Source organism: Trichechus manatus, unplaced genomic scaffold, assembly GCF_000243295.1.
Source record: "Trichechus manatus latirostris isolate Lorelei unplaced genomic scaffold, TriManLat1.0 scaffold00084, whole genome shotgun sequence".
In the NCBI taxonomy this organism is placed as follows: Eukaryota; Metazoa; Chordata; class Mammalia; order Sirenia; family Trichechidae; genus Trichechus; species Trichechus manatus.
In genome coordinates, this window is record NW_004444020.1 from 7,899,750 (window position 1) to 7,925,057 (window position 25,308).

General features: G+C 36.2%; 1 protein-coding gene across 7 annotated transcripts in view; it reads right to left on the reverse strand.

Moving 5' to 3' along the window:
* STAG1 (STAG1 cohesin complex component) overlaps nt 1–25,308 on the reverse strand; it is a 552,131-nt gene that overhangs the window by 105,927 nt on the left and 420,896 nt on the right. For all 7 annotated transcript variants that reach the window (XM_023735988.1, XM_023735987.1, XM_023735981.1 and 4 more), the window contains 2 exons: nt 20,089–20,203; nt 12,196–12,313 (listed from right to left, as the gene is read on the reverse strand). In XM_023735988.1, coding sequence (XP_023591756.1) covers nt 12,196–12,313; nt 20,089–20,203 — 233 coding nt within the window. The remainder of the gene's footprint in view (nt 1–12,195; nt 12,314–20,088; nt 20,204–25,308) is intronic.

Sequence of the window (25,308 nt, forward strand, 5' to 3'; positions counted from 1 at the left end):
TGCCTACAAAAGACACATCTTAGACTCAAAGACACAAACAAACTAAAACTCAAAAGATGGAAAAAATATACCAAGTAAACAACAACCAAAAAAGAGCAGAAGTAGCAATATTAATCTCTGACAAAACAGACTTTAAAGCAAAATTCACTACATAGAATAAGGAAGGACACTATATAATGATTAAAAGGTGAATATACCAGGAGGACATAACCATATGAAATATATACACACCCAGTGACAGGGCTCCAAGATACATAAACTCTAACAGCATTGAAAAGAGAGAGTTCCAAAATAATAGTAGGAGACGTCAAAATACCACTTTCAATGAAGGACAGAACAACAAGAAAGAAACCCAATAAAGACATGGAAGATCTAAATGCCACAATCAATCAACCTGACCTAACAGACATATACAGAACACTCCACCCAACAGCAGCCAAGTATATTTTTTTCCAAGACACAAGGCACATTCTCCAGAAAAGACCAGATTTTAGGCCACAAAGCAGGCCTTAACAGAATCCAAAACATCAAAATATTACAAAGCATCTTTTCTGACCATAATGCCATTAGAGAAATTAATAAAAGAAACAGCAAAGAAAAAAAAATCAAATACATGGAAACTGAACAACACCTTGCTTAAAAACTACTAGGTTATAGAAGAAATCAAGGACACAGTAAGAAATTCACAGAATCAAATGAGAATGAAAACACATCTTACCAGAACCTTTGGGACACAGCAAAAGCAGTGCTTAGAGGTCAATTTATAGCAATCAATGCATACATCCAAGGAGACGGGCCAAAATCAAAACATTAACCCCATAACTCAAATAAATAGAGAGCAGCAAAAGAAGCCCTCAGGCACTAGAAGAAAGGAAATAATAAAGATGTGAGCAGAAATAAATGAAATAGAGAATAGAAAAACAATTCAAAGAGTTAAGAAGACCAAAAGTTGGTTCTTTCAAAAGACCAACAAAATCGACAAACCAATGGCCAAACTGACAAAAGAAAAACAAGCAAGGAAGCAAATAACCTGGATAAGAAATGAGATGGGTGATACAACAGACCCAAATAAAATTAAAAGGATCATAAATGAATACTATGAAAAACTGTACTCCAACAAATTCGAAGACCTAGAGGAAATGGGCAAATTTCTACAAATACACTACCTACCCAAATTAAAACAAACCGAGGTCAAAAAAATAAATAAACATGTAACAAAACAAGAGGTTGAAGAGGTAATAAAAAAGCTCCCAACAACAACAACAAAAAAGCCCTGACATGGACCGTTTCACTGGAGAGTTCTATCGAACTTTCAGAGAAGAGTTAACAATCCTGCCCAAAGTGATCTACAAATACAAAGTAATCCTGATCCAAATTCCAGCAACATTTTTTAATGAGATGGAGAAACAAATCACCAACTTTGTATTGAAAGTGAAGAGGCCCCGGATTAAGTAAAGCATTACTGAAAAAGAAGAACAAAGTGGGATGCCTCACAATACCTAATTTTAGAACCTATTATACCGCCACAGTAGTCAAAATAGCCTGGTCCTGGTACAACAGACACACAGACCTATGGAACAGAATTGAGAACCCAGATGTAAATCCATCCAACTATGAGCAGCTGATATTTGACAAAGGCCCTAAGTCCATTAAATGGGGAAAAGACAACCTCTTTAACAAATGGTGCTGACAACTGGATATCCATCTGCAAAAAAATGAAGTAAGACCCATACCTCATACCATGTACAAAAACTAACTGAAAATGGATCAAATACCAAAATATAAAATCTGAAATAATAAGGATCATGGAAGAAAACATAGGGACAATACTAGGAGCCCTAATACATGGCATAAACAGAATACAAACCAAACACCAGAAGAGAAACGAAGTAACTGGGGGCTCCTAAAAATCAAACACTTATGCTCATCAAATGACTTCACAAAAAGAGTGAAAAGACAACCTACAGACTGGGAAAAAAAATTTGGCTACGACATATCTGGTAAGGGTCTAATCTCTAAAATCTGCAAGATACTGTAACATCTCAACAACAAAGTACAAATAACCCAATTAAAAAATGGGCGAAGGATATGAACAGACATTTCACCAAAGAAGACATTCAGTCAGCTAACAGATATATGAGGAAATGCTCACTATCATTAGTCATTAGAGAAACGCAAATCAAAATTACAATGAGATACCATCTCACCCCAACAAGGCTGGCACTAATTCACAAAACACAAAATAACAAATGCTGTAGAGGTTATGGAGAGATTGGAACTCTTATGCACTGTGGGTAGGAATGTAAAATGGTACAACTACTCTGGAAAACAATATGGTGATTCCTTAAAAAGCTAGAAATAGAGATACCATATGATCCAGCAATCCCACTACTAAGACTATTACCCTAGAGAAATAAGAGCAGTCACACAAATAGATCTATGCACACCCATGTTCACTGCAGCACATTCATAATAGCAATAAGATGGAAACAACCTAGGTGCCCATCAACAGACGAATGGATAAATAAATTATGGTACATACACACAATGGAATACTACGCAATGATAAAGAACAACGATTAATCTGCTAAACATCTCACAACATGGATGAATCTGGAGGGCATTATGCTGAGTGAAATAAGTCAGTTACAAAAGGACAAATACCGTTTGAGACCACTATTATAAGAACTCAAGACAAGGTTTAAACACAGAAGAAAGCATTCTTTGACGGTTACGAGGATGAGAGGTAAAGGGAGGGGAAATCACTAACTAGACAGTAGACAAGGATCAACTTTGGCGAAGGGAATAACACACAATAAAGGGGAAGTCAGTACAACTGGGTCAGAGCAAAAACACAGAAATTTCCTGGACACATCCAAACACTCCGAGGGACAGAGTAGCTGGGGCCTCGGGACCATAGTTTTGGGAGACATCTAGGTCAATTGTCATAACAAAGTTTATTACGAGAATGTTCTACATTCCACTTTGGTGAGTGGTATCTGGGGTCTTAAAAGCTAGCGAGCGGACATCTAAGATGTATCTATTGGTCCCATCCCACTTGGAGCAAAGGAGAATGAAGAAAACCAAAGATAGAAGGAAAATATTATCCCAAAAGACTAAAGGACCACATGAACCAGAGACTCCAGCAGCCTGAGATCAGAAGAACTAGATAGAACAAGATGTCGCCTGGCTGCCACTAATGACCACCCTGACAGAGAACACAACAGAGAGTCCTGGACAGAGCAGGAGAAAAACGTAGAACAAAACTCAAATTCATCTAAATGGACCAGACATAATGGTTTGACAGAGACTGGAGGAACCCCCGAAGCTATGGCCCCTGGAGGCACTGTTAACCCAGAACTGAAACCATTCCCAAAGCCCACTGTTTAGACAAAGACTAGACAGAACTATAAAACAAAAAACAATACACTTGAGGAATGTGCTTCTTTCTTAGTTCAATCAGATATGCAAGACCAAATGGGCAGCTCCTGTCCAAAAGCAAGATGAGGAGGCAGGAAGGGACAAGAACTGATCAAATGGACACAGGGAACCCAGGGTGGAAAGGAGGAGTGTGCTGTCACATTGTGGGGATTGCAACTAATGTCACTAAACAATATATGTATTAATTTTTGCATGAGAAATTAACTTGACCTATAAACTTTCACCTAAAACACAATAAAAGAATAAAAAAATGAAAATATTTTCAGATTTTTGACACTATAAACTTCAGAAAACATCATTAATATGTATATAATTAAGAGAAACATTTTTTTTCTGTAGAATAAATTCCTAAAAAGGAGTAATGGTCAAAGGGAAAAAATCTGGACACCAACAAATCATACATGAAGGTTACTTACTGCAATTCACACGCCTAACTGCAATGATGACAATATTTGGTTCCTCATATACCTGTTAGCACTGGATGTTATAAATCTCTTTAGTTTTGGCCCAACCAGTAGTTGGAAAATGGCATTTTGTTGTCATTTTGCTCTTTCCTATCTATTAACTATCTATTAGCAGCGTCTGCTTGCTAACGAAAAGGTCGGCAGTTTGAAATCATAACTTGCTTCTTGAAAACCCTACAGGGCAGTTCAACTCTGTCCTATAGGGTTGCTGTGAGTTGGAATTGACTCAGTGGCAAGGGGTTTGGTTTGGTTATCTATTAACTAGTGAAGTGGAGTGTATTATCTTGTTCACTGGCTTAGTTTCCTTTTTCTAAGATTATTCTAAGTCTATTCTTTGCCCATTTTTAGATTTTATTAATCCATCTAGTCCATTTATGACAGCTCTTGTATATTAGAGACAGTAATCTTTGTTATTTGAATGATCCAAATATTTTCTCCTGGTTTGTCCTTTGTTGTCAGATTCTTTATGGTGTCTTTTGACAGACAGTTAATTTTTATAAAGTCTCATCTGTCCCCTTTGTTTTGTGGCTTCTGGGTTTCTTATACTGTTTTCAAAGATCTCCTTATTCTGGAGATTATAGCAATATATTTTTCATTTTATTTTTTTTTGTTTCATTTTTTTACTTTTATATTTTTAACTGTCTGGCTTTTATTTCTGCCCACAGTTTATTCCCACCAGATCAATAGCCAATTATGCTTCCTCCATTGTTAAGTAAACCAGCTTTCCTATGTTGAATTTAAATGCCATTTTAAATGCTCTCATATTTACTTGGACCTAGTTCTAGATTTTTTATTTAGTTTCATTCTGTCTATTTCTATCACAAGTTTTTTGTAATATGTTTTAACATAACTTAATTCAATTACTTTGAATATTTAGTTGAACAAATTTCCCTTTCCTCGTATTTCGTCTAAATTTTTTTTTTTTTTTGGGTAATTTCTGTGTATTTCTATAATGCTAACAGCACACAACTTCTTACAAGCATTTCCGATATGTAAGGCACTGTTAATGTAAATATATGTGTAAATGGTTTGTATGATTAACTTATTTTATCCTCAAAATAATCTCAAGAGTTAAGAACATATCCTCACTTTACAGGTGAGGAAACTCAGTCACAAATTAACTTTTCAAAGCAGTCAGCTAGTAATAGAACCAAAATATGAATCCAGGTAGTCTGACTCCAGAGGTTATACTCTTAAGCACTAAACTATACTGCCTTTTTACACAAGCTTGAAATTCTATATAAATTTTAAAATCATTTTGCTTAGTTCCTCTTCCCGCCTCACCTCCCAGAGCTTTCATAAATAGACTGGAATTCTGACAGGTATGGTAAGAAAATTATACATTACACTGGGATGAACTGACATTTTGATAGTCTTTTCAGTCAGGCGCATATCTTTGTTCATTTCTGAGATCTTGCTTTATGTCATTTAAAAAACACTGTGGTTTTCTTCCCAATTACTTCATGTACTTTCTTCAGTGAATTCATTCATATGTATTTTTAAAAATAGGTTTTGAGACTAATTTGAATAGCTGTGTCTCCCTCCCTCCCTTTTTCTTTCTTTCTGTATATAATATATATATTTCCCACATCTGTGAAAGACCAACAGATGTCAGTATTACAGAGAAAGAACTAGGTATAAATTTTAAGGAAAAAAAAAAAAAAAAACCCAGAAACAAGCTATGAGAATTTAAAAGTTTGCATTGACTATTTTACAATAAACTTGGTCAACAGCAATGAAAAGGCAAAGAAACACATAATGTCCTTTATTGTGTACTAAAAGTAACCTAGTAGGGATGTATATGTACCTCTTAATTCAACAACTTTTTTTTGTTTTCACATTTTAAATTGTCTTAGAAAAAACACATTAAATAATTTCAGCTTCCATCTATACTTCATGATCTAAGGCCTAGTAATATAGAAAACACTAAGTTTCTGTTTTATATGATTCTAGATTTCATATTTTTTCAAAATTGGCTTGAGATAAAGGAACTGAAAGGTTGTCTATGAACTAAATGTATGTCCTTTTATTTAGGAAGAAAATCTAGTCCCAAGAAAGCGAGGGGAGTAAGATCGACTTATCTCAACAATGGAAATATTCTCCACTATATACAAAAATTCATATTATTGCTGAATGATAATTCAACCTTACACAGTGTCCAATGCCATCAATTTTGTTACTTACCTCATAATCAAAGATATCCACTTAGAAAATTTCCTTGAATGAGTAAATGCTAGGCAGACTCAAAAATAGCTGAAATTTAACCAAAGTTCCTTCTGGGATATGACAGCAAAATCACTTAATAAAACAAAAAGCAAAGCAACCCTTAAGCCACAGACAAGCAAACAGCCACAATGACTGAAACAAATGCATAGCTGCTGATACTATGAATTAGCAGGTAACTACACAACTTTCTAATTTTTGGGAACCATCTTTGCATCATCTCTATTTCTTCACTATTGATTTTGTTCTTATCACCTTGAACTCTGGTTTATTACTTTATAACCACTGAAAACAAATTCTTTAAAGTCACCAATGACCTAAATATTCACTAAAGCTAATAATCTTTGTGTAGTCCTTTTTCTCCTCTGCAGTATATGATATTAACCATAGCTCTTTTGAACCACTTTATTGAGCTTCTATAGGATAGTATGGGGCCCTGGTAGTGCAGTGTTTGGCTGCTAACCAAAAGGTTGGTAGTTCCAACCCTATGGGGGAAGTTCTACTCTGTCCTATAGGGTCACTATGAGTTGGAATCAACTCGACGGCAACGGGTTTGGTTTGGGTTTATAGGATACTGTTATCTCTTTATCATTTTTTTATAGTTAACTAGCTGTCTCACTTGTTTCTCTTTTCCTGCTTTTGTCTCTATTCACAAATAATCTTCAAAACTCAGCTGTGGGTTTTCCTTCTTTATAATCTATTTTCCTCTTTGATACTTTTACTATCATTTCCTATAGAGGCCACTGCATCAATTACCTAACTAGCCAGTCTGGTTTTTTGTCCATTCCAAATTACGTTTACAAAAGGCATTTTTTAAAATTTTGAATATATTTATAAGCAATATATTATAAACATATTATATGGTGGTGGTGGTTGTGTGCCATTGAGTCGATTGCGACTCATAGCAACCCTGTGTGACACAATGGAACTACCCCATGCCTAAGCTACAATTATTACAGAAGCAGATTGCCACATCTTTCTTCCAAGGAGCCACTGTGGGGCTTCAAACTGCCAATCTTTCGATTAACAGCTGAGCGCTTAACTGTTATGCCACCAGGGCTCCTTAATATATTACACAGAGAAACTTTTGAGAGCTGGAACTCGATGGGACTGCATTGTTTCTCCGGGTCTTGCAAGTTTTCCACCTTTTTTCAGTTCCCTATTACCAGCTTTCTTTGTCCCCTCCTGCCTTCTAGTCCTTGTGCCTGGGCTGGTGTGACTCTTTAGTCTCATTTTGTTTTATGGGCCTGTATAATGTTTGGCTGAAGGATGAACCTGAGGAGCAACTTCATTACTGAGACAAAAGGGTGTCCAGAGGCCACACTCTCAGGGTTTCTCCAGTCTGTCAGACCAGTAAGTATGGTCTTTTTCTGTGAGTTAGAATTCTGTTCTACATTTGTCTCCACCTATGTCCGGGACCCTCTATTGTGATCCCTGTCAGAGCAGTCGGCAGTGGCAGCTAGGCACCATCCAGTTATGCTGGACTCAGTCCAGTGGAGGCTGTGGTAGTCGTGGTCCAAGAGTCCCTTGGACCAATCTTTCCCGTGTCTTTGGTTTTCTTCATTCTCCCTTGCTCCACATGGGGTGAGACCAGTGGACTATCTTAGATGGCTGCTCACAAGCTTTTGAAAGCCCAGATACTACTCACCAAAGTAGAATGTAGAACATTTTCTTTATAAACTATGTTATGCCACTTGAGCAAGTTGTTCCCCGAGACCATGGTCCCCACAGCCCTCAGCCCATCAATTTGGTCCCTTAGGGAGTCTGGATGTGTCCACAGAGACTTCATGACCTTGCCTTGGACAAGTTGTGCTGGCATCCCCAGTTTTGTGCACTGTCTTACCCTTCACCAAAGTTACTACTTATCTATTGTCTATTAAGTGTTTTTCCCTCCCACCCGTCCCATCCCTTGTAACTATCAAAGATTGTTTCTTTCTGTGTGTAAACCAAAAGGCACTTTCTTAAAATATGAACTGGATCACATCACTCCCTCTTTTACAAATTATTCCATGCCTTCCTATTATGCTTGTTGGATGCTGCTGAGTTGATTCTGACTCATAGCAACCCCATGTGACACAGCAGACCTGCCCCACAGAGTTTTCTTGGCTGTCATTTTTATGGAAGCAGATCACCAGGTTTTTCTCTTGCAGAATGGGTATGAACTGCCAACCCAAAATATTCTGCATGAACTGGCTTCTACTTTTCTCTCTCCAATCTCATCTTATGCCACTGGCTCACTGTGCTCTAGCTATTGTAGCTCCTGGAACAGAACAGAGCAACATCATTCTTGCTTCACTTTGCAACTAGTATTTTCTCTATCTAAAGAGCCCCCACTCCCTTAAATTCCAATAGCTAGTTCCTCCATTCATTAGCTTCTTGGATCACATGGCCTATTCAGAGAGGTCTTCCCCAAGGATTCAATCTAAAGATGGTTCCTTCCCCATTATTATTGCATCACAGACACTTACTATCCTTGAAATTACTTTGCCTGTTTACCTTTGTTTTGGTCTGTCTCCCTAACTAGAATGTAAACTCCATATAGGCAGTACACTGACCTTGTTTAATACTGAACCCTCAATACTCAGCATAATACTTGGCACAGAGCAGGTGATCAATAAATATTTTTAAATTATAAATTAACTGATGATTCTCTGCCTTGAAGAATTTCATTTATCCATATCAACTGGATCACACAACTTTAGCATTAGAAATGACCATCGATTATCTAGTCAAATGCCCTTATTTTATAGATAAAGAAGCTGAGATGCAGATAAGTTAAATGATTTGGTTACGGTCATGTTGTTATCTGGTGGCAGAGCTGTAACAAGTGCTCAGACCTTCACATTATACTATAAATTTGTTTTATCCAGCAATTTGATTTCACTCTGGAATATAAAAACAAACAGTTCCTTAAAGATGCTGCAATGCAGTCTCAAGGCTACTGTGATATAAATTGCGATTCGTAGTCTTTGGTAATGTGTCTATTTTCCCAAAATCTAGCCCTGCATCTCCAATTGCTAGAATCTTCTCCAATGGAGTACCTATCACACTACACCTACCTATAACTTAATTGTTAATTAATCTTAAAAAATAAGTTACTAGTAGCATTTTTATCATAAAATATAGTAAAATACTAGCACAGAACATTGATTTGAATGCCATCCCATGCCAAAGATTTTATGTGGCGGAGCATGCACATGAACAATGTATGAGAGTACGTATGTCATTTACACAGACGTTGGTTTGCATTTGTGTGTCTAAATTTCTCCAGCCTTGCTTAGTATTTTTACACAAATAATGTGTGACTTGTGCGTTTGCTTGCCAACTGCACCCCCCCGCAACCACCTCATGAGGTATCTTCATAAGCACCGCTACGTCAATTTTTTTTTTACATGTTACTAGGAAAAAAAAATTGGCATAGCATGCTTACGAAAATACCTTGTGGCAGGGGGAGGGCATGGTTGGCAAACAAACGTAGAAGATGCGCATTATTTGTGTAAAAATACAGCATTCAAACAATGGTTCACTTTCAAGTTATTCTCATCTTGTAAGTTACTTTCCTAGCCAAAATCAACTCAATCCAACCCAAACCAACCTCCTGACTAGAAGCTGAAGAAGTCCAATGCCAACTAAATTTAAACTGCAATGAAATATAATATAATATAATACCTAATAGTACATACTTATTTAATATGGTAAGTCCATCAAGAACACCTTGATGATGGAAAACTCAGTGATTTAATTACTTTAATTTACTGACTTACACATCTTATTCAAAAGCAAGTAAAAAAGTTAACAGTAGCAAAGCATATGAACTTGGCTCTTCTTTCCTTAATTTATATCTCCTGTCTCCTTGGAAATAACCTCACAGAGCATGGGGTGATACCGAGAAAGATGGCTTATAACCAGAAACAAGAAGGTCTAATCAGCTCTGGTAATTTGCTAATTTTATGACCACAAACAATGAAAGAAAAATGGATGGGAAGTACCACTGAATATTATGCCAGACCCTTTACTGATATGTTGATTGGGCAGTGATGATTAAACGTGGAATTGATTTTATCAGGGAAGATAATAAAATTAGTTAGAAATAGAATGTATGAAGTCAGTGAACTTAGCAGAAACACACGTAAGTAAAATAAAGAGGAGAAAATGCAGAATATACGTTCATACTACTGTGATCAAAAAAGTAAAGGGAACCCAGAGTACAACGGAGTTTGACCTAAAGAGCAGAGGGCCCTTGTCAATCTGGTAACAGGGCCATCCTCTTGCTAAGGATAATATGGAGAGGAAGTAAAAAAAAAAAAACAAAAACCAGTAAGTAAAAATTAGAGGCAGAGCCAAAGATAGTTCCACCTTGAAAGAAGGTCTAGGAAAAGTCTGTGGAGGATTTCTGTCACAGATAAAATATGAAATCATGCTAAGTTTAGAAGAGATACTTTGAGAGAGCTTGCTGGAACACATCTGGGTACGATGCATATCTGTTGTTTCTCCTACTGCATTTTGTTGAAGCCACAGTAGATAGTACCCGTTAGCATCACTGCTTAGAAAGAACACTGTGGGATGCTCACTCTTCAGGTGACCTAAGGATAGATCAAGTTAGGCAGTCAACTGCAAAGGATGGCTCTTCCTTCTCTTATTATACCCCAGAGGGTTGAACACACTGGGGGGTATGGTAAGCAGAGGAGGGACTCAACACTGTATCAATCTCACTTAATTCTCAAAATAACTGTGTAAGATATATAAGGAAAATAATCCCTGCTACACAGAAAAGGAAACTAAGGGTTAGAAAACAATGAGGACATTAGTCACAAGGGACAGAATTTAAAACCTGAATCTATATTTCTTTTGATGCTGAAGTCCATGTTCAGTCCACTACGAAACTCACATCAATGTATCACCCACTTTCCAGGACTGCTGTATCAACTAAATGAAGCAGCAGTTCTTTAAAGCACTATTGTGGGATAGTTTGAAAACCTAGCTGTGGATAGAGGAAAAAGCATTTCTAGTCCTCAGAAACTAATAATATATATAAATTTTCAGAATATGATCGTTTATTAAGTATAGATAGATAGCTGCCACCAACTTGACTCCCGACACAACGCTGCCCAGTCCTGTGTCATCTTCACGATCCCCAGCATGTTCGAGTCCATCATTATGGCCAGTATGCCAATCCATCTCACCAAGGGTCTCCCTTGCCCTCACCGGCCCACCACTTCACCAAACACCTTCTCCAGGGACTGATCCCTCCTCATGACATGTCCAAAGCAAGTGAGTTGGACAATGTTCCGCTATGATCCATGAGGTTCTCATTGGTTAATTTTCAGAAGTAAATTACCAGGCCTTTCTTCTGAGTCTGTCTTAGCCTGGAAGCTCTGCTGAAACCTGTAGACCACGGCTGACCCTGCAGATATTTGAAATACTGGTGGCATAGCTTCCAGCATCATAGCAACATGTAAACCACCACAGTATGACAAACTGACAGATGATGGGTGGTAGATATTAAGTACACATATTCATTTTCCTGTACATTTTATTATACAAAGTATAATAAGATGTGTACTTCAGAAATTATCATACAGCTATTATTTCCACCTATTTCTTGAATAGGTAGGCAAATTATCTAATCTACATTGATTTTCTGATTTTAAGATTATATAACAAAAAGGGTACAGTTGGGGCCTAATGTAATCCTTATGTGTCATAAGCTTTTCCAAGTTCACATATAAATATAGCAAAAACATTTCAGATACACAATTTCTATTACATTAAGTACATTATTACTTTGCATCTCAAATCAGCACCAAAAAAATGTGTTTGACTATTACATGGCAATAATAAGGATTTAAAAAAAATTCCATGGCACAATAGCAGTCTTAATCTGGAAAGATGATGTTATCAACTATTGAGACAACCTTACATTTTACAACAAACAAATTGTTCTCTTTGCAAAAATACACATAGCATACTTGCATATACTCATTTTTAAGAAATAATCTACACAGCATGGTATGATTATCAATGGAAACCCAAAACAATATGTAAATCAACTTGTCGAACACTGTACCTTCTTCTCCTTGAACAGGTTCTTCTAATAACAACTCTGTCATACATTCCCAGTCTTTCAACAGTTCTTGCGAGCTCTCCCACAAACTGTCCACCAAGTAGGCTGCATGTTCATGTAACTAAAAATAACAAATCCATTATGACTAAAGAATGTTTAAGGAATAAGCTAACAATATTTTGAGTTAATAAACTGCTTTCTTCATGATTCCAAGAGCCATTAAGAGAGTATTTATTCATATTCCACTGTCAATAATGTAGATGTAATATTCTGAATTAGTTTTTTAAACATTTACAATAGTGAGGTTAAGGATATCCAGCCCAACCACATCATTTATAGATGAGGCAGTGAGAGTAAAGCTTGTTAGCCGAATTCCTGAAACCAGAAGCTGGATCTAGGTTACTTTTCACAACTCTTGGTTGTTTCTTTGTAATTATCATTCTTTTTGAAAGAAAATTAATTATTTTCTAGAATTCTATTTGTAACTCTGGTACCAGCCAATCCCTCCTTACTTCACATCTATCTCATCTTGGTCAAGGTAAGTTTGTCAAGGTGAGTTTCTGCATCTCTCCTCTTTTCTAATCTCATTTCCATTTGACTCAAACTCCCCACCACCATGCCCCTTTTTGTTGCTCATTAGTCTCTAGACAATTTCCCTCGAAGCCTGTTTCCCACAATAAACAAACACCCTTAAGCTCCTCCTCATCAAATACTTTACACACTACTCTCTACTTCTACCACTTGCCATCATTAAGCTCTGAAGAATATCATTCCCATGAAGCTTTTTAAGGAAGGTTAAGTGGAGAAGGTGTTAGCATCGTTCTAATTCTTAAATGTTGCTAACAATTAACTTCTCCACCCAAAGTATGCAAGTCATCTTTTTAGATCTACTGGTTACTTCCTGTACCTTGGCATGTTTGACACTCGAGTCTGTTTTCCTCTTCACTCCTAATTCTATCATTATTCTTAACTTCAACATGCATTTATTTGGATGTCCTATTCAATACTTTGTCATCTGATCTCCTTAATTTTTCATTTCACTTCCACTACATTTCAAATCTCACACCCTGGCTCCTGAATTGCCTCGGGAAAACCACACACATACATCCCACACACTTTCCCAGTGGCTTCTGGAAAAGCCAAAGTAGATCATACCGATTAGCATCACTACTTGGAAAGAACAGGGGCAAAGGTTTGCAGCAAGGTATCATCCTGTTCCAAATTCATATGTTCTGAAAAACCATTCCTACGCAGCTAGTAACATTCCAACAGTGACATAACTGGTGCAGTAACAGTCCAATACTGACACAAGTGGTACACAACAGTAATACCTGGTGTCTAAGAAGAAAAACAGCAGCAGAAAATAGAAAAACAAAATGTTTCAAAACTGTTGCCACTAAAACCTATACTGAACAACAAGCTTTTTATACTTGACTAAGGAACCCTGGTGACGCAGTGGTTAACTGTTTGGCAGCTAACCAAAAGGTTGGCAGTTTGAATCTACCAGCCGCTCTGTGGGAACCCTATGGGGCAGTTCTACCCTGTCCTACAGGGTCGCTATGAGTCAGAATCGACTTGACAGCAATGGGTTTTGGTGAAGGAGTCCTGGTGGTACAGTGGTTAAGCGCTCAGCTGCTAGCGGAAAAGTCGGCAGTTCAAACCTATCAGCCAATCCTCGAGAAAAGGATATGGCAATCTGTTTCCGTAAAGATAACAGCCTTGGAAACCCTATGGGACAGTTCTGCTCTGTCCTATAGGGTCACTATGAGTCGGGATTGACTGGATAGCAGTCAATTTTTTTTTTTTTTGGTATGTCTATCTATGGGTACTTAAGTATTTTTGTAGAATAGGTACATAAGTGTTCACGATTATATTTTTGGTGGATTGATTAAACCTTCTATAAATATAAAATATTCCTCTTCTGTCCCTCTGAATGCTTTGAGTCTTGAATACTGGTTTATGTCATATAATATTGTCCTGCCTGCTATCTTTTTTGTAAGATTTGTCAGTTATAACTTTATCCAGCCCTTTATTTGTAAGCTTCCTGTGTTATTTTGGAGCCCTGATGGCACCGTGGTTAAGCACTACAGCTGCTAAACAAAAGGCTGGTAGATTGAATCCACGAGCTGCTCCTTGGAAACCCTATGGGGTAGTTCTACTCTGTCCTACAGGGTCACTATGAGTTGGAATTGACTCAACGGCAATAGGTTTGTTTTTTGTTTTCTTTTTTTTTTTTTTTGTTATTTTGGTTCAGGTATATTTGTAAACAGCATATAGCTATTTTTTTTCTTTATTTTAACCTCAAATGACAATCTGTCTTTTAATAAAGTATTTATTATTTACATTTACTGGGATTTTTCCTGGCATCTTATTTTCTGTTCTCTACTTGTGACACTTTCTTGATTGTTCTGTCTGTTCTTGTTTTATTTTCTAACATATTTTTCTATCACCAAGATTCTTAGCACATTATTTACTTTTCTTAATTTGAATATTCTACTCCTACATTTAAAGAATAATATTTTCCTTAAGCTTCACAGCTTTATTATTCAGACTCAGCTCCTAAGTTTTTCTGATTTGCTCACCAATGTTTCTTATACTCTGTTTTTCTTTTATTGTATCCATTTTTCATTTTGCCAGAAAACACCCTCAAATGTTTGTACATAGGATGTGTGGGTAGTAAACTTTCTGACTGCATGTCCTTTGATTAGTTGCTCCCCTCCATTCTCTCTGTTCTGTCTACAGAGCTCCTAATAGATAATACAATAAATAATTTCTGAATCTGTACTCCCTGTCTCTTAATTTCTCTCTCATACTTTCCATTTCTTTCTTCTTTTACACTGCTTTCTGGGAAAAAAAATCCCTTGGTTTGCTCTCTAGGCAACTAAATAGATCTTTGGGTTGATCCATTCAGGCTATTTATTAATTTACCACCTTGAATTTTGGAGATTTTGTTTTTGATTTCTAAGAATTCTCTTCCTCATTCATAATAGCCTCTGCTTAAAATTGGGAGTATTAGTTAAAATTTTTCATTAATGTGTTGAGTTTTGTGCATCTTTATCATGGTAGAGATTTTTTTAAAAAAAGTTTTAGTGATATTTGGTTGCCAGTTCATATCTGTTGTAAGAATCTAGACTGAAGAATATTGGTAGCTAGAATCCCTTCCTTGATTCTGACTTTCTTGATTGTGCAGGGAAGTGGAAAGAGGGCACTTAAAATCGAGCAGGCTTTTCCTCTAATGTGTAAGTATACAATTTGTATTCTGAATGCAAAAGTTTCCTCTTTCTCTAGTGGCCATAAATTATCTGGGACATTCAGGACCTTGCTTCTCAGACCTACTGCCCACCTCCCAAATGCTGGTCTAGCAGCTCTAAAGTGAGGAACAGGTTCAGATAAAGGGTAGCCACTTAATTAGTTACTACTTATAGCTTACTCCTTTCACCACCTCTGCTGCTTTGATCTTTGGTATACTTCAAGGTTCTACCAGAAAATTTCAGTTAAAAAAAAAAAAGTTTTTGTGTTTTTGCTTTACTGGGTGATGGGTTACTCAGCTCTAAGGAATTTCTTAGTGGGTCTTTTCTCATTTACTTTATACCTTTCAAAAGTCCTCACTATTCTGGTGGGCTGATAATATCTCTTTAATCTTTTACTTATTTAGCCTGAGGTTTTTAGCTGGATGAATTGATGGTGCAATTCAGTAGTGTAATTCCATTAGTATTGCCATTCTTATGAATGACTTTCCAGGCCCTATAGCAAAGCATATTAAAATTTAGCTCTGGCATGTTATCACTATTCCTACTAGAAATTTTGCGTGTGTGGTAGCCAATTCTCTTAATGTGGATGATTACTTCTTTGACAATTTCCTCATCTTTCTGGCTGTAAGGGGTCAGGGCTTGGTACACTGTCTTCTATTAATACTAACAAGCAGTTGTTTTAAATTCAACGCGTATACCAGAAAGGCAGGATAATGCGTTGGCCATTCGCCATAATAAGAGTTTCAAACCCAGTAATATTAGCAACAACAATCAGTACAATGTGGTCACGTTAGGGATTAGCTTAACATAACGTTTATTATACAGTCTTTGTGTCTTGAGGCATCAATGATGGCCATAGAACTTGCAAGTCTCAAATTTTTACTAGAATACCAGTTAAATCAATGTTTGAGAGAAAATAAAAAAAATTCTAAAATAGCCAGTAAGGATAAAAGGTTATAATCAACTTCCAGACACTTTATACCAAGGACTTTCTATGGAGAGTGAAAGATGAAGCTATTAACAAGAAAGGTCTTGAGGCATTCTCAATGGCCATAAAAAAAATCTCTAAGATTAAAAAGGAATCAGAACACAAAAAATGAGAGAAAAATGAATTTTCTAAAAATGATTTTTGGTGCATGATTTATAAAAAGTGTTAAAATCAGGTACCTACATGACATTCTTTGTACTCTTCAGATCTAGATGAACAAAAAAGGTAACTCTTTAATGGGCAGTCACTGTATGGCAAAACGACTAATTATAATTAAAATTTATTTATAAATTATACATAACATATAAATTAAAATCATATTTATATCTAAGTGGATTTTACGCTGCTAGAACTAAGTATAACTTAGTTTAGAGGCATTTTGCTACACTTGTATTTAAGACAAACCAATCTCATTTTCTTGGTGACTTTAATTACAATTTTCTGTATGCCTTTGGATTCATCTTCAATTGACTTCAAGGTTGCTGCTAATATTTCAGCTTAAGTCTTCTCTGCCTGCTAATCCTTCATCACTAAAGGAGTTCACTGTGTAATGGAACCTTTTATGAAAAATCATTTATAATGCAAATAATCATCCCAAGGTATTAAGCCCAAAATTTTTAAAAACTCTTATACTGGGTTTTCATCTCTCATAAAACAGACTCAGACACTGATGAATCTTGAAGAACATATAAAACCCAACAAAAAAATTATCATTCATTCCCCAGAATGAATACTATAGGGAGATTTCTTGGATATATCAATAATATGGCTGTCGATTCTCTGCCTTAAATGACTGTCACAATTAGCCTCATCATTCCATAAACCAATAGGGAGGGTGACCATACTTCACAGTTTGTCCAGGACTATCCTGGGTTATGCTTATTGCCTTGGAATAATTAATAGTATCCTTGTCACTCCAAAAAGCATTACGGTTTGTACACTAAATTACTTAGTCATACTGCTTATGGGGGGAACCCTGGTGGCGCAATGGTTAAGAGCTTGGCTGCTAACCAAAAGGTTGGCGGTTGGAATTTATAGGGGAATCCAGACTCTTTGCGTTCAAATATCATTTATCATACTATTTGGTATGCATCTAAAATATACAAGGTATTCTGTCAGCTGAGACCAATGACTGCTATAAAGGTTGCAATGGCTTAAAAATGTCATTTTTTCATACAAAAAGAAAAGAAAATTAATAGCCAGCTTAGGAAGAGATCTTAATCTCTATTATTTCACCTGTAATTCATATGCAAAAGGAGACTATTCCATGAACTGTAAGACCTCTTTCAATTCAATGTTTCATAATTTTATTATTAAAATTTTACCATTTCATATCCCAGAAAAACAAATAAAGAAGACGATTAATCAGTTCAGTTAATCCCAGTTAATTGATCTGTAACTCATCTATAATATGGGCTCACGATACGATTTCTAAGGTCTTTTTTAAGTCAACAGTTTATAAGTCTACTACTAAAATATTACTAATAAACATGTGCTGGAGTAAAACAAACAGGAACTCAGGGTAGGACACCATCAGAATCCCATCAGACTATACTAAGCACTCTGCTCCAGGTGAGGTGTGGTGGGACTAGTACAATAGAATAAGGAGAGATGTCAGCAAAGAAGGTTTCTTATGAAACAAGAAACCAGAACGGCCAATTAATGACCAGGAATCAACTAGAAACCTTAAATATGATCTGCAGTTGTTTTTGCAGCTGACAAGAATGCCATGCAAAAGGACAGGGAATATATTTTAATTCGCTTGTAACACTTCAGCAAATAGCAGCAAACACAGGAATATGGTAATATCATCTGAAAATAGGACAGTAATAAACATTATAAATGACTGTTTTTTAAAAAAGATGAAAACGGCCTAAAACTAAGTACTTGTGTCTTTCTTGAAAGAAATGAACTGAACAAATCAAAAAGAAAAGTACCCGAGCTTTCAGAGACCCAAAACATTTTCCTTCAATTAATAACCAAATTCAATTAGCCTAGATCATCATATTCCCTAAACTTTTTAGACAATAGTTTATAATAGTATTTGCATGTCTCATCCCCATTAATTTTTGAAATTGTTGTTGCTATGAAAGTCATCTTTTCACATATGGCTTGACTGTGTCATATAACTTTTATCCCATTCTTCTGAAAGCTAAGGCGACTAAGGGTATAATTTGAAGTGGTCTATTGAAAGTGTGATACTTACTGGGTATTTAACGTTTTATCTTAGAAATTCACAGGCATTTTGCATTGAACTTTGTAATACATCCACACTTGCTTTGATAAGAAAATATAGTATTTTAAATACTACTCAAAATGTAGTCCTTAGATCAGAAACATAAGCATCACTTCGGAGCTTGTTAGAAATGCAGAATTTCAAGCCCCACCCCAGAGCTACTGAATCAGAATTGCCATTTTGTCAAGATCTGCAGGTGACTTGTATGTACATTTAAAACATTGCTCTTATATACATTCTTTCCTTAGATATAACTCTCCAGCTGATTTTCTTTCTGACTTGATTCTTTTCTTATTCTCAAACTATCTTAAAAAATAATAGCGGCAACTCCTTCATCATTTTTCTTCCCTGCTTCTCCCTAGCATCCCTTATTCCACTGGCTCAGCTCTTACTTCTCTGTGATTTTAATTTTCATATAGGTTGCTTGTCTCTCTTCCTTATTCCTACAGAGTTCTCTCAGCATCCTCAAACTTGAGCCTTCACAGCATCTTTTAAGTTTCTCATCTTCCCTGACATTCAAACACAAACTCAAAATCCATATTTCTAGATTTTCTTCACTTCTTTGCAACTCTGTCTCCACTCTTTTCTAAACCAAATAGTTTACTCAGGGGCTCTTTAGGTTTACTTTACCATTCCCCTTAACATCAGGAAATACAGTATTAACATCAAGGAATATTTAGGCAGGCAAACCAAAGTTCACCTGCAAAGCAGATTCCGATTGTTAATATTATGAATGCTAATTACAAAACTGTTTAAGTGAGAACCGAGTATGGCACATGGAAGTACTGCTATGGAGCTTGTAACCTGTTGCCATAGAATCGATTCCAACTCATAGCAACCCTATAGGACAGAGCAGAACTGCCCCATAGAGTTTCCAATGAGCGCCTGGTGGATCTGAACTGCCAGCCTTTTGTTTAGCAGATGTAGCTCTTAACCACTACACCACCAGGGTTTCCATGGAGCTTGTACAACTATTAATTAAAACATTTAAATTCATATTTTTCTATTTCCTGCTTAGAGAAAATAATTTTCAAACAAAATAGAATAATGGTTTTAACACCTTAAGAACTTTAACAAATTGTTTAAATAATATAATTTAAAACCTACAAACACAAATTTAAGAAAAACAAAAAGCAACACTAAAAAAGCATATTCAGTATTGCAAGACTATAAAATTTGAAAAACTGCTACCTTATCTTCAGTGTTGATCCATACCTGCATATTCATTCAGAACTTTCTCCCACAAAAGGCAGGGTACTGATTCCATAATCAGGCAATTAATGAAGCACTTTTATAAGGAACATGCTTATTTTCATTTGATTGAAAAATATGAGTCAATTATAATGAATTAACTGACAATTTTATTTAGTATGCATTATAATACAAAAAACAAAATAAGGAGTTATGGTAAATATTTTTACCTCACTTTCAAGAAAGAAAAGAACCAGCATCCTAATGAGGTTCCCATTTGGACTGTTCCTTCCCCTCCTCTTCGCTAATGCTTCTTCTGCTTGTGGGTCATGTCTGCTGAACAGCCTGGAAATAACAAGAGTATTACAACTGTACATGGATATGAATTTCAGTCTTTTTCTTAACTATGCAAATTTTTCAGTATTAAAAAGAAAAGAAACAATATTAGCAGATCATCTTACTGATCTACTTCAACACAACAAATACGAAACTGACATTTTAATAGATCAAAAGTCAGTATCAACTATTTCATACAGTTCAACCACATACAAAATATAAAAGGAAGATTTTTTAACTGATAATTAATCAGTGTTGAAATATTTCTGAAAAATACAAGCACTGTTATTATCCTGTATTTATCTTCTAGTGAGAATATACTTTTTAAATAAGCAGGATTAAAAAATGAGTTCTCTATTCTTCAATGATTTCATAATCAAGTAACTATAGTTAACCAAATGTTCCATCAATAAGTTATAAATTCACACGTTTAATCATGATTACCTCTTGCATTCTTTCATGCTTACAGCCTACTACCTGAAAACACTCCTTAATAAGCCAAGTGTATTCAGTAAAATGAAATTAACACTAAATTTATAAAAATGCTATTAATTGACAAAAGTTCTAAAGTATGGCAAAGAAACTGTCTGAGATTTTTAATTTTCTAAATGGATTTATTCCAATAAAACTTAAGGACTTTACTTCTATAAATTCACTATAAACATATATAGATAAATATGTATGTATGTTTTTAATCCAGGATAGGTGCTGGGAAATCAACTATGAAAAAGACACTTATGGTTTCTACCCTCACTGAGCTCTAATTAACTCAAAAATTTTTATTTCTATTCCATTAATTCTATTTCCAGGCATCAGTCTAGGCTACAGGGATACAGCAATGAAGAAAGATAAAATTCCTGTTTCCTTGGGGCTTTCATTCTAGTTGATAGAGCTAAAAAGTAGATAAATACATACTACCTCAAGTATTATAAAGAAAAATAAGGAAACACGGATAGAGGTATACAATGTGTTAGTTTAGATAGGGAAGAGAGTAGGCCTCTCAGTTGAGAGGCTAAATAACTGAATAAAATAAAAATAATTTTATGTGACATAAAAATAAAACAATCTCAAGCAGAAAATGAATTTAGAGAACTTTTTTGGGAGGTGAGGGGGAGGCATATGGGGAAGCTAGAAGATTTATCCTGAAGCTCTATCTGTATGGCTTAAGGGAAGTTTCTACTTATTTGGGTGGCTATGTGGGGGGAGGTGGAAAATATGGGGGTTCTTAACAGAAATGTACCAATTTGAATACTCTCATTCACTCTATATATAAGATATTGAGAAATTAGCTTAAATATTCAACATTAAAAGCTAGAATTTTAGATGACAGTAAAATATTCATTTTAGATATAACTTCACATTTTTTGGATGTTTAAGATTGTGTGTAGCTTACTAAATAGACTACAAAATAGATTACATGTGTGTATTTTTAAGCTTAATCATGACATTCCTGGGACTACTTTATAGCTTACTAGTGAGACAGAGCCCCCACACTGTTGTATTAAAAATCATGTTTCCTTTGTTGGGCTTTCTTCCTCCCAGCTTTGCATCTGAATCCTGCTTTTGTTTGAAGGTTATATGTAAACCCCATTGCGCCTGCATAATATGACTGAAAATGTTGTTGATGTAACTTGTATGAACTCCCTACTCGTAAACCCTTTAAAAGTAACTTGCCTGGCTGCCTTTGGCGAGACGTCTTGGCAGCAGCAACTCTGACTGATTCCTTTTCTTTGTACAATGAAATAGATGTGCCTTTCCTGTTCTCCCACTTCAGTCTCTCATTCATTGGTCAATACAAGTCATGCAGAACAAGAACCTGGGATTTCCACCCAGTAATACTTCTGGTGAGCCAGCCAGGAGCCACCTGCTCGGTTCCTGAGGTAGATCAAAAAACAGACCGGCCCTAATATCTGGCACCACCAGGAGATTTCTCCTGGAGACCTCAGAACAACTCTAAAAGCTGATCCCCCTGAGACCCAAATGACGGCTCTGTGGGAGACATGAAACGTGCTTAGGTTGTTTGGTAAGTACCTAGGTAAGGCCTTAAAACAGTCGCAAGAAGCAGGAGAAATTGACCATTGAGGACATTAAGAATCTGAGGTTATTTGGTATGTAACAGGGTAATTCCTAAGTAGGGCCTTAAAAGAGTCCCAAAAAGCAAGACGAATTGACCGCTGAAGGCATAAAATGCTCAGGTACGTGTTAAGTTGGTGCACTGGATAAGGTTGTGTGAGTATGTAAGTGCGTATATCCAGAAAATGGGGAACGTTCAAAGGATCCCGGAACGTGGCCGGCTAAGATGCATCCTTAAGAACTGGGTACAGAGACTCAGATAGACATGGCTCTGGCAGCATGCTTGTCCCTTTCCTACTACTGCCTCTTTAAATATATGCTGAATAAAACCTTTATTTTTGCTTACTAAACTTTGTGGTGTTTTCACCCTACAAGAGTTAATGAGTTAATGGCGTAGTTGTTAGAGGGATTCTAAAATCACGAATCCAGTTGACCTTGAGGAGACTTGGACTGAGGAACAAAAGCTGACAAAAAAAAAACGAGGCCCTACTTCCTGGACGCACGCATTCGCACTCCATGTCCCTTGGACAACAACGGGGTAAGTGCTCTCAGAAAACGAGCCTTCACTTATTTGCTTTTTGTTTTCTTTCTCACTTTTTCTTAAGTTTTGTTTGGCGTATTTGTTTGAAAAATCAATCGTTTGATTAAAGAAAATATTAGATTTTTGCTTGATCATTTGGTTAAGAGTGATGTTTAATAACTCTTGGTGAACTGCAGTTTAGGTCTGGATTTGGGCATTTAAAACATTAAAGAGGTAATTCTATTTTCAAAGAGCTCTGAATCACTGTAAGCTGCAAAATTTGGGCATGAGTCAACCAGTAAAAGTCACTAGAACAGTTGCTGGTGCTCGTCACAAGTGTTAAAAGGTGCCTGCCTGCTAACCACAAACAAACCCAGGTACATATTGGTCTAAACAAAACACTGTCCAAATCCTGCAGCGTTCCTCATTAGGGTTCTTTTTGTGACTCAGAAAAAATCTTAAAAATAGTGCTCTGTTTGGCCAGATTTGCAGGGGGATGTAGCAGCTCCTGACCTGTTTTGCCATATAACATATTAAATAAACCTTTCCTTTATGTAAAACTTTTTTTTCCCAAGCCATGTGGCTTGGTTTTTGACTCAGGAATTTTATCTTAATGAGGCTGAACCTTTGTCTTTGAGGTAGAGTACACAAAGAATAAATTAACCCTTTAACTTAGAAATCAAAGGAAATTTTTGTTAACAGTGAGAAACCCAATTCTTTGTTATATATATTATTTAACGTTAAAGCTCCTACAAATCTCGTAAATTAAACCATTAAACTTTAGTCAGACAGATAAAACTTTTGACCATATTAAATAATTTTTTAAAATAAACCTCTTAAATGTTGTCTTTGTTCTATATTTCTCATACTACATCCTTTTATTTATTTTATTGTACTTTAGATGAAGGTTTACAGAACAAATAGTTTTCATTAAACAGTTAGTACACATACTGTTTTATGACAATGGTTAACAACCCCACGACATGTCAACACTCTCCCTTCTAGACCTTGGGTTCCCCATTACCAGCTTTCCTGTCCCCTCCTGTCTTCTAGTCCTTGTCCCTGAACTGTTGTGCCCCATTAGTCTCGCTTTGTTTTATGGGGCTGCCTAATCTTTGGCTGAAGGGTGAACCTAAGGAGTGACTTCATTACTGAGCTAAAAGGGTGTCCGGGGGCCATACTCTCGGGGTTTTTCCAGTCTCTGTCAGACCAGTAAGTCTGGTCTTTTTTTGTGAGTTAGAATTTTGTTCTACATTTTCCTCCAGCTCTGTCTGGGACTCTCTATTGTGATCCCCGTCAGAGCAGTCAGTGGTGGTAGCAGGGCACCATCTAGTTATACTGGACTCAGTCTGGTGGAGGCCTTGGTAGTTGCGGTCCATTAGCCGTCTGGACTAATCTTTCCCTTGTATCTTGTTTTCCTCATTCTCCCTTGCTCCTGGAGGAGTGAGACCAGTGGAGTATCTCAGATGGCTGCTCACAGGCTTTTAAGACCTCGGATGCTACTCACCAAGGTAGAATGTAGAACACTTTCTTTATGAACTGTGTTATGCCAATTGAGCTAGATGTTCCTTGAGACCATGGTCTCCACAACCCTCTGCCTAGCAATTTGGTCCCTCAGGGAGTTTGGATGTGTCTATGGAGCTTCCATGACCTTTCCTTGTACATGTTGTGCTGGCTTCCCCGGTATTGTGTACTGTCTTACCCTTCACCTAAGTTACCACTTATTTATTGCCTATTTAGTATCCCCCCCAACCCCTCATAACCAACAAAGATTGTTTCTTTTTGTGTGTAAACTTATCGTACATCCTTTCAAAGTGGCAAAAATGAACACACTCATTGCAGACTTAAATATACATATTTTTATCTTGTGGCATAAAAAGCAAAAGTATATAAACTTAAATTATTTCAAATATCTATTTACTCAATTTAATATGAGTAAATTACCTGAGGTCTTGGAAAATTATTTTAAGCTTGTATACTGTAAAACGTAACTGTAATTGAAATAAAGTTTGTTTAAAACTTCCAAGTTTTCAGTCAACTTTTACTGTTTCCCATATTTTCCCCAGTTTAACTTTATCCCTTAAAGATTTTATCAATTGGCTTTGGAAATCACAGTCTCTGCTCAACTGACCAATTTACTGATATGCATATAACCTTAACTCTTTGGCTAGGGTTGGAAACATTTTTTCAGATGATTTTAGGTGTGTCTCATTGTGATTTTTATTTTTTGGCTTCTTAAAAGTTTCCCCACAATATAAAGAACTTGTTTACAGTTCTTTTATGATTGGGATCCAAGAGCTATGGCTGCTAACCAAAAGGTCAGTCAGCAGTTCAAATTCACCAGGCGCTCCTTGGAAACCCTATGGGGCAGTTAGTTATACTCTGTTCTATAGGGCTGCTATGAGTCAGAATTGACTCAAGGGCATTTTTTTTTTTTTTTTTTTTTTTAAAATAGCAAAGCAGCAATTAAAAAAAATTTTTTTTTTTGTTTTCACAAAAGTCTCTACTCAGTTGGAAGCTT